The 15669-nt window shown below is 46.0% G+C and overlaps 1 protein-coding gene across 3 annotated transcripts in view; it reads right to left on the reverse strand.

The window, feature by feature from the left end:
* Positions 1-15465, reverse strand: part of IDE (insulin degrading enzyme) — a 116063-nt gene extending 100598 nt beyond the window's left edge. The window contains exon 1 of one of the 3 annotated variants that reach the window (XM_066238365.1): positions 15280-15465. In XM_066238365.1, coding sequence (XP_066094462.1) covers positions 15280-15377 — 98 coding nt within the window. In that variant the 5' untranslated portion in view covers positions 15378-15465. The remainder of the gene's footprint in view (positions 1-15279) is intronic. The other 2 variants (XM_066238364.1, XM_066238366.1) reach the window with 2 other exon arrangements.
* Positions 15466-15669: the final 204 nt, after the last annotated feature.

Genomic DNA, 15669 nt, shown 5'->3' on the forward strand with positions numbered 1-15669 from the left:
CCCGCGCTCAAGCTGGTGACCTTGGGATCTCAAACCTGGATCCTCTGCATCCCAGTCTGACGCTCTATCCACTGCGCCACCACCTGGTCAGGCTAAGTCAAGACCTATCTTGAACAAATATTTATTTTTCCATTGCTACCCTCTTCACCTGTACCTTCAGAACCCTTTTCTAGACCCTCTCTTAGCATTGTTCTTTCACTAGCTTCTTCCTTTTCAGCCACCACTATCAGCTTTTCTATTTCCCCACCAGGCTTTTGCTCAAGCCTGCTCGCCAGCTCTTCCCCAGCTGCTATCTAACTGCTCCAAATTCAGTGCCTCATGGTATCGAATTCAGGGCCCCATACAATTTAGTTTTTGACTCCTCCCTTTTATTGCAACACCTTAGTTGTTCATTGATTGCTTTCTCATATGTGCCTTGACCGTGGGCCTTCAGCAGACCGAGAACCCCATGCTGAAGCCAGCGACCTTGGCTTCAAGCTGGTGAGCTTTGCTCAAACCAGATGAGCCCACACTCAAGCTGGCGACCTCAGGGTCTCGTAACTGGGTCCTCTGCATCCCAGTTTGACGCTGTATCCACTGCGCCACCGCCTGGTCAGGCGACTCCTCCCTTTTATTTGCAAGTTACCAATAAAATGGTCTTTGGTCTTTTCCCAAGGCCCCACTTCCTCAAAACCTCTTTGGCTAGACATGTCTGACCGTCCTGCTTATGATATCATCTTCTGCCTCTAGCCCCCAACCTCTCCAACTGTTCCCTTTATCCCTAAACATCAGTATTCCTTAGGGTTTAACTTGGGCCCTCTGCATGTCTACACAGATACTGCCCATATATCCACCCATGTCTTCAACCATCATCTCTACACTAAGCTCTCAGATGCAGGAAATCAGTTCAGATCTTTTCATCAAATTCCACCCACATTTCAAATGCAGGTGAGCCTGCAAATCTCCCCTTGGCTATCCAGCACTCACTTCAGATTCAATACCACCATCACCGCCTACCATGTATACCCTTCCAAAACCATTTCCTTGTGCTGACTTCTTCATCTCTACTAGAGATGCCAGGCTATCTCTAGGGAGGGAGGTAATATAATGGCCAACTCCTGAGGTTCTTGAATGAGCCCACCTGAATTCATTTCTGGTTAAACCATTTACTAGCTGTGTATCTTTGAACAGGTTAACCTCTTTGAGTCTCAATCTCCTTATCTGAAAGAAAGAAAATAACTACAATACCATTCTCACAGAATTACTGTGGCCATTAATGAAGACATCATATGGAAAACTCCTAATACAATGAAAAACACACAGTAGGCATTCAATAAATAGTAGCTACTAAGCTTTTTATGGCCAACATCAGCAGCAGCAGCAGCAAGAGCATCATAGCTGAGTGCAGTACTTAGGCTCCAGTCTTATGCTAGGCTCTGGACCCATTTCCTATCCTTAAGCAGAGGAAACTTAAGAAATTCCAGTAAGTAGTTCGGGAATGATTAACCTGGTTTTAATCTTTTAATTGAACTCTTCCTGAGCTACCAACCTACAAACTGGATCATCACTTTGGTTTGCTTTCTGGGTGCTTAAGGATTGCTCTGTCTTGTTCACTCCCCTGAGGGGCCCTGAGTCGCCCAACTTCCTGATGGTTACCAGCCAGCTCTGAAGTGCCTACAAGATTGCACTGCTGTGCTCCACCGCGGCAGGTGACCAGCCTGTTCTCCTTCCATCTAAACTATTCTCCCTTCCCCTTCTGTTCATCCAAATTTTATATTTCTTTCAAAGACATTTGCTCCAGTCCTGTTCTCTGTGAAACTCACTGATATCCCTGGTAGAAGACCATTTCAGAAGCAAGGGAAAACAATGCAAATAACGTGAACAAGAGTGGTCTGTCAAGAAGACCACTGTAGGGGTGAAAGTGGTCATTTTGGAAACAAGGCCAGAGAGGTGGTAAGAGACCCAGAGAGCAGTGGTTCTCAAAAGTGTGTGCCAGCCTGACCTGTGGTGGCGCAGTGGATAAAGCGTCGACCTGGAAATGCTGAGGTCGCCGGTTTGAAACCCTGGGCTTGCCTGGTCAAGGCACATATGGGAGTTGATGCTTCCTGCTCCTCCCCCTCCCTTCCCTCTCTCTCTGTCTCTCCTCTCTCTCTGTCTCTCCCTCTCCTCTCTAAAATGAATAAATAAATAAAATAATTAAAAAAAGTTAAAAAAAAAAAGTGTGTGTCAGGGTGCACTAGTGCGCCCTATGGTATTCCAGAGAAATATGTGCCTGTAGGAGACCAAAAAACCAACAGGGTTTTTGGAGTTTAGATCTTTGGGGGACACAGGTGTGGGGAATTGGCTGTAAGCTGACAGTCTGCCCAACCCCCACCTCACTAGCCTGATTAGGTCGCAAAAGGCTGTTAAACTGTGCAGCTGGATTGTTGTTGTTTGTTTGTTTTTTTTAATTTTTATTTATTCATTTTAGAGAGGAGAGAGAGAGAGAGAGAGAGAGGAAAGAGAGACAGGGGGGAGGAGCTGGAAGCATCAACTCCCATATGTGCCTTGACCAGGCAAGCCCAGGGTTTCAAACCGGCGACCTCAGCATTTCCAGGTCGACGCTTTATCCACTGCGCCACCACAGGTCAGGCCTACAGCTGGATTGTTTACACTACCCCCCATGTTCCCCGGAAAGACTGGAGGCAAGTTTCTTCTATCCTTTGTTTGGTGTAAAGTTAAGATGATATGTATGGTGGGGGTTTTCTGCCCTTGGTAAAATTCTTAGGTTGCCTTGAAAACATGATCAAAGATCTCACTGATTTGCTAATGGCCTACTTTGCCCTATAAATAAAGCAAGATGAGGTTTCTGGGTGCACTTTGTTGTGCCAGCAGCAATAACAGGACCCTCCCAACCCTGTATTTTATTAATTCTGCACCGTTCCCACTTGGGACCTGGAATTACTAGCTGTGCTGGTTCACAGCATGTGCCCAGAGATAAAAATAAATATAGTTACTCTATTACACCATTTCATTACGGAAATACCGCTTTTTGTTAACACATCATTATTATATTTATTATTAACATCATTATATTATTTTTAGATAAATACACCCAAATAAAATGGACAGATTTCTCAAAAAGAAGCGTGATATTGAAGAATCTGATTCTGTAAGTGAGCAAAAGTTAAGTGTAAATAAAATAGGACTTGAAGGCTGACGGGCAGAATTTAATTTATAGCATTTTCCATCACTTAACACTGAACAATATGATTGGATTAGAAACCCATTCATGGAAGCTTCAGTGAATTTGGTTTAACATTAACAGAAGAAGAGGAACTGGCAGCTATATCCACTGATTGTGGATTGATGATTAAACATAAGGAATTGTCTCTTGAAGCCCTTCGGATTTCTATAAAAGAAGAATATGTGGAAATACCTAAAAAAGCTTTGAACATTTTACTACAATTTTCAACATCTTATTTATGTGAATTAGGAATTTTTACCCTCAACACAATTAAGAGTAAAAAAAGAGAAATTCTTCAATGTATTGACAAGGAAATGAGAGTTTGCCTTTCAAATATATACCCAAACATTGAAGAAATCGCTAGGACACATCACGCTCATGTTTTTCATAAACACAAGAATGAAAAAACACATTTCCGCAGGGACATGCCCAATTTACTAAATCTTACTAAGATTGTATCTCTCTCTCTCTCTCTATATATATATATATATATAAAGGTAACGTTTTTGTCATTTTTTATGAATTCTAAAAAGCATAACTCAAAAAAATGTAACATAAAAATGTTTTTTTAATATCAGAATAAATTTAATTTTGTCATATTTATTTTGTTTATTTACCATAAAAGCAGGCTCAGACTTTATATTTTTTATTTAATATTTAATTATTATAACATATTTCTCAGAAATTTGTATATAGTGTGCCTACAATTATTTGTAGGATTTTAAATTTTTTTTTTAATTTTTTTTTTTTTTTATTCATTTTAGAGAGGAGAGAGAAAGGGAGAGACAGAGACAGAGAGGGAGAGAGAGACAGAGAGAGAAGGTAGGGAGGAGCTGGAAGCATCAACTCCCATATGTGCCTTGACCAGGCAAGCCCAGGGTCTCGAACCGGCGACCTCAGCATTTCCAGGTCAACGCTTTATCCACTGCGCCACCACAGGTCAGGCTATTTGTAGGATTTTAAATGTGCCCCAACTTCAAAAAGTCTGAGAACCACTGCCATAGAGCCTTCTTGGCCATTATCAAGACTTTGTCTTTAAATCTAAGCAAAATGGGGATCAACTGCAAGGTTTTAAGCATTCCCTACCAAGGATTTATGACTTAGAATTCAAAAAGATCATGCTGCCAGTGGTGCTAAGAACAGGCTATATCTAGAGAGGCAAATGCAGAAGCAAGGAAATGGTTAAGTTTATCATAGTAGACTGGTGTGATTAGAACCAGGGTGGTGGCAGTAAGAAGTGGTCTGTACCTGGACATTGCTGACTAGATAAGGAATAGGAGAACAAGAAAGGAGTTAAGGATGACTCCAAGTTATTAGTCTAAACAAGCAGAATCTTGTCATCCTGTCATTAGTCTAAACAAGCAATATCTATGTCATCTGAGATGGGAAGAATATTGTGGGAAGAGGAAGTTTGGGGAAGAAGATTGAATATAGGGTTTTTTAAAAACATGTTTTTTCTAAGTTATATACTTATTTTTTTTTTTACAGAGACAGAGAGTCAGAGAGAGGGGTAGATAGGGACAGACAGACAGGAACGGAGAGAGATGAGAAGCATAAATCATTAGTTTTTCGTTGTGACACCTTAGTTGTTCACTGATTGCTTTCTCACATGTGCCTTGACCGTGGGGCTACAGCAGACCAAGTAACCCCTTGCTCGAGCCAGCGACCTTGGTTGGGTCCCAGCTGGTGAGCTTTGCTCAAACCGGATGAGCCCGTGCTCAAGCTGGCGACCTCAGGGTCTCGAACCTGGGACCTCCACATCCCAGTCCAATGCTCTATCCATTGCACCACCGCCTGGTCAGGTTGAATATAGGTTTTGAACATGACTAAGTTTAGGACATACATTGGATATCCAAGGGAAAATGTTGAGTAGAAAATGTATTACCCAAGTCTACCCTGACCAGGCGGTGGCACAGTAAATAGAGCATTGGACTGAGATGTGGAGGACTCAGGTTCGAGACCCCGAGGTCGCCAACTTGAGCACGGGCTCATCAGGTTTAAGTCAGGCTCACTAGGTCACTGGCTGGAGCAAGGGGTCACTCCATCTGCTGTAGTCCCCCCCCACCCCCGTCAAGACACATATGAGAAATCAATCAATGAACAACTAAGGAGCCGCAACGAAGAATTGATGTTTCTCATCTCTCTTCCTACCTGTCTGTCTGTTCCTCTCTCTGACTCTCTCTGTCTCTGCCATCAAAAAAGAAAAAAAGAAAGTTTAATTTTAGACCTGAGTCTAAAATTCAGGGAAGAGGTCTGGTTAGAGATATACATAACATAGATCAGGCCCATTTCAGAAAACTTCTGTGATGATGGATATACATATATATATTATATATATATATTATATATATATTATATATATATATTTTTTTTTTTTTCTGTAAGAAAACATGACAGAGCCACAATTTCTTTTATAACCTTGCCTCAAAAGACACGCATCTTTTTTTTTTTTTTTTTTTTTTTTTTGTATTTTTCCGAAGCTGGAAACAGGGAGGCAGTCAGACAGACTCCCACATGCGCCTGACCGGGATCCACCCGGCACTCTGCCCATTTGGGGCGTTGCTCTGCTGCAACCAGAGCCATTCTAGCACCTGAGGCAGAGGACACAGAGCCATCCTCAGCGCCCAGGCCAACTTTGCTCCAATGGAGCCTTGGCTGCGGGAGGGGAAGAGAGAGACAGAGAGGAAGAAGAGGGGGAGGGGTGGAGAAGCAGATGGGCGCTTCTCCTGTGTGCCCTGGCCGGGAATCGAACCCAGGACTCCCGCATGCCAGGCCGACACTCTATCACTGAGCCAACCGGCCAGGGCCAAGGATATATTTTATATGTACACTGCCCCATGCGGTAGCCACCAGCCACATGAGAGTTGAAAAGTGGCTAGAGTGACTGAGAAAATGAATTGCTAATTTTTGTTAATATATATTTAAATAAGCCCATGTGACTCAGGGCTATATAGTGAACAAAGCATATAGATAGTATTTAGAGCAATGTGATTGGGTAAGAACCCTAAATAAGTGAGTATAGGCAGAGATGTCCAGAGATTGAGCACTGGGGTACACCAACAACATGGGTTATTTGTGATAGGTAAAAAACAAACAAAAAATGAAACAACCCAAATTTCTAGCAACAACAGAAGAGAAAAAGAATTTATTCACATAAGACTGCCAATCAGCAGTGAATGCATACATCCATGTCAATGAATCTCCAAAACAATGCTAAATGTAGCCTGACCAGGCGGTGGCACAGTGGATAGAACGTCGGACTGGGATGCGGAAGAACCCAGGTTCGAGACCCTGGGGTTGCCAGCTTGAGCGCGGGCTCATCTGGCTTGAGCAAAAAGCCCACCAGCTTGGACCCAAGGTCGCTGGCTTGAGCAAGGGGTTACTCAGTCTGCTGAAGGCCCGCAGTCATGGCACATATGAGAAAGCAATCAATGAACTATGGTGTTGCAATGAAAAACATGATTGATGCTTCTCATCTCTCTCCGTTCCTGTCTGTCTGTCCCTATCTATCCCTCTATCTGACTTTCTCTCTGTCCCTGTAAAAAAATTAAAAATAAAAAAAATTTTAAAAATGCTAAATGAAAAGAGTAACTTAGAGAAGAAAATTATAAATGTCAAAAGCAGACAAAACTAAGCAACATACTGTTTAAGAATATATTCAGACTGATAAAGCTATATAGAAAAATCAAGGGAATTACTATCCAAGTATAGGATAACATTATCTCTCCAGCAGAGAGAAAAGGTTGCAGTTGAAGGCAAGCACAGAGGGCTTCAAAGTTACTGGAAAAGTTCTATTTCTTAAACTAGATGGTGGGGACACATGTGTTCATTTTGTTATTCTTCTTTGTCCTATATACTCTGGCATATATATATATATAATATATATATAATATTAAGTTACTAAAATAGAAAAAATAATATATATGAGGCAGTATATGGGAGTTTCAAAAGCTCTTTAGATCATTAAGTTCAGAGAAAGAAAACTGTATAGAGTTGTATAAGGTCAAAAAAGGACAGATTTAGTCATATATATAAAAGAGGGAAGAGCATTTTAGAATTACGAATGGACAGGTCATGTACCAGAGAGAGTAAATCAGTGAGTGTGATGGAACAAAAAGAAGGTAGGTGAAAAGTTAGGCTAGGGCCGGCCCCCAAGATTCTTAAATTCTGGGTCATGAAGTTTGGACTAGATCTAGAAATAGTGCAGAACCACTTAAGCAAGACAGTGGCATGGGGAAAGCGGTATATTAGTAGGATTAATCTGATTATCAGGATTAAATCGTAGGAAGACAGAAGGCTGGAAAAATCAGTTCTAGAACTTGAAGATATGAGAAGTCAGAGAAAATGATCAAGGCCTGAACTAGGATGGTGATGGGAGATCAAGTTTACCCCAGGAAACTTGAGGATGAAAGATTCAAGAAAGTTTGGTCTTGTGGATAGGCAGAGAGGAAAACAGAGAGAGATTCAAAGATTGCAACAATTTTCAAGCTATACTAAGAAAATGGTAACACCATCATATGCAAAACTAGGGAAATCAGTAGAAAGCAGGTTTTAAAGGAAGACCATTATTCAATAAATGTCAGGGATAGTGTGACAGATTTCCCTCAGGGAGCAGCTTATAAGTAAGTCCCACTTTAAAAACAAAACAAAACTAGTTACACATTTTTTTTTAATTTTTAATTTTTTTTTACAGAGTCAGAGGGAGGGATAGACAGACAGAAACGGAGAGAGATGAGAAGCATCAGTCATCAGTTTTTTATTGTGACACCCTAGTTGTTCATTGATTGCTTTCTCCTATGTGCCTTGACTGGGGGGCTACAGCAGACCGAGTGACCCCTTGCTCGAGCCAGCGACCCTGGGTCCAAGCTGTGAGCTTTGCTCAAACCAGATGAGCCCGTGCTCAAGCTGGCGACCTTGGGGTCTCGAATCTGGGTCCTTCGCATCCCAGTCCAACGCTCTATCCACTGCGCCACCGCCTGGTCAGGCATAGTTACACACTTTTAATAGACTATATACACACACACACACACACACACACACACACACACACAGTTCTTTGGAGGAAATAAAAGCTTTTATTTTTATTTTTTAAAGATTTTATTAATTTTTTTTACAATGAGAGGGGAGCAAGAAGTATCAACTCAGAACTGCGTCACTTCAGTTGTTCACTGGTTACTTGACATATGTGCCTTGACTGGGTAAGCCCAGCGTTTCCAATCACTGACCTCAGCATTCCAGGTGTACGTTTTATCTACTGCGCCACCACAGGTCAGGCAGGAATAAAAGCTTTGTATAGCTTTCAATCATAAGGATTTTATAAGTCCTACTTTTAAAATAAGAGTTGCATGATAATAAAAATACTAAGTTGCTTTTCAAAATATATTGAAAGAAGCAACAGAACACAAAAGTGCAGGTGTTCAGTAGGAGTGGAACTACTCACCATTGGACTGCAAACTATTAAAGGACAAAAAATTCATCACTGTCTTTGCATCCCCCACAGTGCTCAGCACAGTGAGTGATCAGTATAGAATAGACATTCAAACAACGGCTGAAAGACAAGACAGAAGAGTGAGTGGAGACAGACTGAAGACAAGCCAATAACGCCCTACTCAAGGCTCCAGAACCCCAAACACAGAGAATCTACCCCTATGGAAGGAGAGCCCTTTTAGCCTTGTCACCCTGGCTGAAAGGCAGGCTGATCCACTGGGCATCTGTGTAGGAGATCTATAAAACACCAACAGAAGAACAGAAAGAAAACCAACTTTTATGAAAACATATACTGAATTTTTGCTTCCTGGTAAGATCGTCCCCAACCCTTTAAGGCAGACAGACAAAAATATAACCTTTTACACTGTGTGCACTGAACTAATAATGCTAATAAAAGATACTCAAAGGCCGACCAGGCAGTGGCACAGTGGACAGAGCGCCAGCTGGAGACACTGAGGACCCAGGTTCAAAACCCCAAGGTCACTGGCTTTAGTGCAGGGTGTGCTAGCTTGAACGTGGAATCACAGACATGGTTGTGATTGAGTCCAAAGGTTGGACTCAATGGTTGCCGGCTTTGAGTCCAAAGGTTGCTGGCTTAGACTTAAAGGTTGCTGGCTTGAGCAAGGGGCCACTGGCTCAGCTGGAGCACCCCCTCATCAAGATACATATGAGAAAGCAATCAATGAACAACTAAAGTGCTGCAACAAGAAGTTGATGCTTCTCATCTCTCTCCTTTACTATCTGTCTGTCCATGTCTACCCCTCTCCCTCTCTCTCCCTTTCACTAAAAAAAAAAAAAAAAAAAAAAAAAGGAGAAAGAGAGAGAGATACTCAAAGGTATCTTATCCTTTTGGACGATTAAAAGACATTTTTCAGGCCCTGGCCGGTTGGCTCAGTGGTAGAGCATCGGTCTGGCATGCAGGAGTCCCAGGTTCAATTCCCGGCCAGGGCACACAGGAGAAGCGCTCATCTGCTTCTCCACCCCTCCCCCTCTCCTTCCTCTCTGTCTCTCTCTTCCCGTCCCACAGCCAAGGTTCCATTGGAGCAAAGTTGGCCTGGGCGCTGAGGACGGCTCTGTGACCTCTGCCTCAGGCGCTAGAATGGCTCTGATAGCTGCAGAGCGACGCACCAAGATGGGCAGAGCATTCGCCCCCTGTGGGCGTGCAGGGTGGATCCCAGTCAGGCTCATGTGGGAGTCTGTCTGACTGCCTCCCCGTTTCCAACTTCAGAGAAATTAAAAAAAAAAAAAAAGACATTTTTCAACCTGATCTGTGGTGGCGCAGTGGATAAAGCGTCGACCTGGAAATGCTGAGGTAGCCGGTTGGAAACCCTGGGCTTGCCTGGTCTAGGCACATAGGGGAGTTGGTGCTTTCAGCTCCTCCCCCCTCCGCTCTATCTGTCTCTCCTCTCTCTCTGTCTCTCCCTCTCCTCTCTAAAATGAATAAATTAAAAAAAACCAAAAACATTTTTCAGGTTAAAAAAATATTTTAAAAGCCTGACTCTTAATGGCTAGTTAGTCCCACCTTACACACTACTTATTTCCTAAGCTTAGAGAACAGGGAAATGCAAAGCAGGGCTGCTTGCAAAGTACAAGACTGACGCCCAGGTGATTCACGTGGTTGCCAGGGACTACACTATTATCTCCAGGATTCCCCAATAATTCAGGTAATTCCACATGGCCCAAACTTATCCAATTTGGCTGAACAGAAGACAAGGAGGCTGCTTTTCAAGGTAATTGATCATATATATAAATGCTTTTAGGCCTGACAAGGTGGTGGAATAGTGAATAGCGCATTGGCCTAGGACATCGAGGACCCAGGTTCAAAACCCTGAGGTCGCCGGCTTGAGCAAAGGGTCACTGGCTCGTCTATAGCCTCTTCTGTCCCCCCCACGTTTACCTCTGTCAAGGCACATATGAGAAAGCAATCAGGCCCTGGCCGATTGGCTCAGCGGTAGAGCGTGGGCCTGGCGAGCGGGGGACCTGGGTTCGATTCCCGGCCAGGGCATATAGGAGAAGCGCCCATTTGCTTCTCCACCCCCCCCCCTCCTTCCTCTCTGTCTCTCTCTTCCCCTCCCGCAGCCAAGGCTCCATTGGAGCAAAGATGGCCCGGGCGCTGGGGATGGCTCCTTGGCCTCTGCCCCAGGCGCTAGAGTGGCTCTGGTCGCGGCAGAGCGACGCCCCGGAGGGGCAGAGCATTGCCCCCTGGTGGGCAGAGCGTGGCCCCTGGTGGGCGTGCCGGGTGGATCCCGGTCGGGCGCATGCGGGAGTCTGTCTGACTGTCTCTCCCCGTTTCTAGCTTCAGAAAAATACAAAAAAAAAAAAAAAATTATATATATATATATATATATATATATATATAAAAGAAAGCAATCAATGAACAACTAAGTTGCTGCAATGAAGACTTGATGCTTCTCATCTCTCTCCCTACCTGTCTATCTATCCCTATCTGTCCTTCTCTTTCTCTCTTGCTAAAAAAAAAAAAAAAAAACCACACACAAAAAATGCTTTTGAGGCCCTGGCCGTTGGCTCAGCGGTAGAGCGTCAGCCTAGTGTGCGGAGGACCCGGGTTCGATTCCCGGCCAGGGCACACAGGAGAAGCGCCCATTTCTTTCTCCACCCCTCTGCTGCGCTTTCCTCTCTGTCTCTCTCTTCCCCTCCCGCAGCCAAGGCTCCATTGGAGCAAAGATGGCCCGGGCGCTGGGGATGGCTCTGTGGCCTCTGCCTCAGGCGCTGGAGTGGCTCTGGTCGCAACATGGCAACGCCCAGGATGGGCAGAGCATCGCCCCCTGGTGGGCAAAGCATCCCCCCATGGTGGGCGTGCTGGGTGAATCCCGGTCGGGCGCATGCGGGAGTCTGACTGTCTCTCCCTGTTTCCAGCTTCAGAAAAATGAAAATAAAATAAAATAAAATAAAATGCTTTTAAGATCATCTCTTTCTCAAGAGGGAAGGACAGGAAATGATAGCCCTAAAACTGGCATAAACAGGTCCTGGCCGGCTGGCTCAGTGGTAAAGCGTCCACCTAGTATGTGGATGTCCAGGGTTCAATTCCCGGCCAGGGCACACAGGAGAAGCAACCATCTGCTTCTCCACCCCTCCCCCTCTCCCTTGTCTCTATCTCTCCTTCCCTCTGGCAGCCAAGGCTCCATTGGAGCAAGTTGGCCAGGCCTCTGACAAGGGCACCATGGCCTCCGCCTCAGGCACTAAAATGGATCTGGTTCTAAGAGAGAAAGGGCCCCAGATGGGCAGAGCATCGCCTCCTAGTGGGCATGCTGGGTGGATCCTGGTCAGGCACATGCAGGAGTCTGTCTCTCTGCCTCCCTGCTTCTCACTTAAAAGAAAAAAAAAGAAAAGAAAAAGAAAAAAAAAAGCTGGCAAGGGCAGTATAAGAGCTCAGGCTCTGGCACCAGACAGATATGGATTAAATCTCAGCTCTTTCCAATAAACGTTTATGTAATCACCTCTGTCAATATATTCTTTCCACCATGGAGGGTTGATTACCTTCCTTAAAATATGAATATGTGGTAGCTTCATACGTTAGTGCTTTCCTTCCTAAAACTACACCCTGATCCTTTTGATTGGACCTGTAGTTTCCTTAATAGCCTCAACCACTAATTTGCAATGTAGAGCTTTCTAGATGGTTAATCTCATTCATTATGTTTTGAATCTCCTGAATTTCCCTCAGAACAACCTTAAGTTGAAGTGCTGATTTTCAGCCCACGCTCTGGACTTCACCATGAAAGTGAACAGCAGTGGGAGAAAACCACAGAGAAAAATGGAGTTGTAGGTAGAACATACAAACCTTTCAGCTGTATAAAACTTAAAATCAATGCTTTTTTTGAAATCACAAATTCTGTACACTGGAGACAATATGAAGCTAAACACAGCCTATCAGCAACAATGCCTGAAGGAGGCCCAGGGACTACCCTGCCTATGCTATCACCCCCAATTATCTAAGCTCAGGGACCTTTCTGCAAGTTGTAGCGGATAGTGCAGGGAAACAGAGGAGGAAAAACAAGTTCCACAGATCCTTCATTTGCATCCTTAGTACCATTACTGCCTTCCTAGTTCAGGCAATTAAAACTACTAAGTCCCAACCACTTTCTTGGCCTCTGGTTTCTCCATTCCTTTACATCTTGCCCACAACCACTAAACCAATTTTCTAAACTGCCAATTTCATGAGATCACTCCCACCTCAAAAACACTTAATGAGGCCCTGGCCGGTTGGCTCAGTGGTAGAGCATCAGCCTTGCATGCAGAGTCCCAGGTTCAATTCCCAACCAGGGCACACAGGAGAAGCGTCCACCTGCTTCTCCACCCCTCCCCCTCTCCTTCCTCTCTGTCTCTCTCTTCCCCTCCCACAGCCAAGGCTCCATTGGAGCAAAGTTGGCCCAGGCGCTAAGGATGGCACTGTGGCCTCTGCCTCAGGCGCTAGAATGGCTCTGATTGCGGCAGAGCGATGCCCCAGATGGGCAGAGCATCGCCCCCTGGTGGGCATGCCGGATGGATCCCGGTTGGGCGCATGCGGGAGTCTGTCTGACTGCCTCCCGTTTCCAAATTCAGAAAAAGAATAATAATAATAATAATAATAATAAAACAACAACAAAAAACACTTAATGGCTCCCTACCTCCTATTCACTGGAGAAAGCCCAACTAAAATTCAAAGCCCATACTAGCATTATCCTATTTTTTAAAATATAGGACATGTTTCCTCTTAATTCCCCCATGAAAATTCTCTAAGCCTCTGTAAGGCCAGTAGCCACGGCCACCATCACAGCCGCCTGGCCCTTGCAGTTTCGCATTTGATTCGGACATACGGTAATGAAACAATGGAGCCAAGAACTGGTGGGCCATTACCTTTTAATCCTAGCTCGTACCCAGCAGGTGAGAAATATACACAGTGGGAAAACACTTCCCTTTCCATTCAGGGCTCCCAGAGCCACTGACTTATCCGAGTTTCCTAGAATCAAAGGTTTCAAGCTCACCAGCCTTATTCACCTCTGTTTCCCATCTCCTTCTCTCTGCACAAACTGGCTTCTCCTTCAGCACTCCACCATCTTGGCTGCTTCCTCTTGCAATGCTAATTTCAGCAACCAAGAGAGAAAACCCCTGGTCTGTCTCACTTTAAAGTGTAGAAAATTAAAGCCTTTAAGCCAATATACAAATAAGGAAGTCCCTGATACAAAGCCACTTATCTGAGGCATAAATGGGATTCCTCATAAGAGTGCACCACCCCCTATCATGCAACAGTCGAGGGTGTGGGGAAAAGCTTAGTTTTGAGAAGACCTTAGTATTAGAAGGGAGGGAAAGGCTTAGTCTTAAAACTAAGCCTTAGGCTATAATGACTGCCAGCCATACCCAAACCGAGCAAACATATATACCATATTTACAAACTTATTTGACCAACAGCCTCCAACTAAACTAAGTTGCTCACTGTCCCCCCAACAACCAGACTAATCTGTACTACAACGACCAGGCTCCATCCTTCACCACCTTCTCTGCCTTTCCTTCAAAGATCAGTCCAGACCCCCTCTATCTCTGCCCAGCACTCTGCTTCTAAAACACACCCTACCCATATTGTCCATCTTCTGACTCTCTTCAAACATCCTTTTTAGCTGGTTACACTCTCCTGGTGGCTCAATCCGCTCCAACCAAGAGCAAGTTCCTTGGAGGCAGACCACATACTTACACGGGTCTAGCGCAGAGCCCTGCACTTGGCAGGTTCTAGATATTAAAACCAGAGGAAAAGTTCAAATGACGTAGGTCACGACAATACTGCCCATCTTTGCCAATTTCTCCTTATTCACAATAAAGGGCATTCAGCGTTCATTACAAGCCTGAAAATTTCTACTATACCCAGGGCAACGAAGTGCTGCGAGCACGCCACCGGATGGCAAAGAAACCTGCGTCCCAATCTGGGTTATTGATACAATCTCTGCCATTGTGGGGAAATCATCATCTTTCCGGGCATCGGTTGGCTCAGGTGCAAAACAAGGGAGATGCTGTGATGGATCCCACGGTATCCTTTCCTAAATCCTCCCGGACAGAAAACCCAACCCTCGTCTATCCGCTAAAGCGGAGTCTACAAACTTTTACGGTTCCCAACGCGGGCATTTCCACAAGTGAAAACTAAGTCCCCATAGGAAATAGCAGGGCTCAGAAGAAAGCGGTCGCCGTGAACTCCAGGGCAAGGGACAGTCCGCTCAGGTTCCCGTCCCCTCACAGGCAGACTCCCCCCAGCCTGGCGCGGCACGGATCCGGGAACGGGCCGGCGTGACTCCGTCCGCGCCGGCGCCCCGCGCCCCCACACGTATGACACACGCCGCGCGTCCCCAGGTTACGGCCCCTATCCGCCCTCACCGGCCCGAGGGACGCCGACCTCTCTCCGCAAGGCCCCTCGCTCCCACCGGGCGAGCTGTCCTTCTGGGCCCTGGAGCGACCTCAGCGCGGCCGTCTGGGCCCCAGGCCGGCGGGACCGGCAGCATGAGGGGCGGCGGCGGCTTTAAGTGCTGAATCACCACTTTGCAACCCGAGCTCCAAACCACTGTGACCCGCGGGCCCCGAGGGCCTGGGCGCTGTGCTCTGCTTACCCGCAGAGGCGTTCCGGGGGCAACAGGCGGGCGCCGAGGACCGAGCGGAAGGTGCTGGGCAGAGCGGGGTGCAGCAGCCACGATAGCAGGTACCGCATACCCCAGCGCAGCCGCCGGGATCACACCGAGCGACCGCTTCCTTCTTGCGCCGAAAGCTGGTCTGGGCCACTGCGCATGCTCAGCCCGCCGCGCCGCGCCGTCTCCCGGGAGCCTTGGAGTGGCCGCCACTCCGGGTTTTGCCTGGCGCCGGTCTGGGGGCGGGGCGCGAGGGGCGGGGAGGGGGGTGGAGACGGCGGGCAGCGGACGTCCCTGAGCTTGCGGGCCCGGAGGAGACCCGCCCGAGAGCTGCGGGAGCCCAGTAACTAAGCTTTCCCGAGTGGTGAGGCCCCC

Source organism: Saccopteryx bilineata, chromosome 7 (genome assembly GCF_036850765.1).
Source record: "Saccopteryx bilineata isolate mSacBil1 chromosome 7, mSacBil1_pri_phased_curated, whole genome shotgun sequence".
NCBI lineage: Eukaryota > Metazoa > Chordata > Mammalia > Chiroptera > Emballonuridae > Saccopteryx > Saccopteryx bilineata.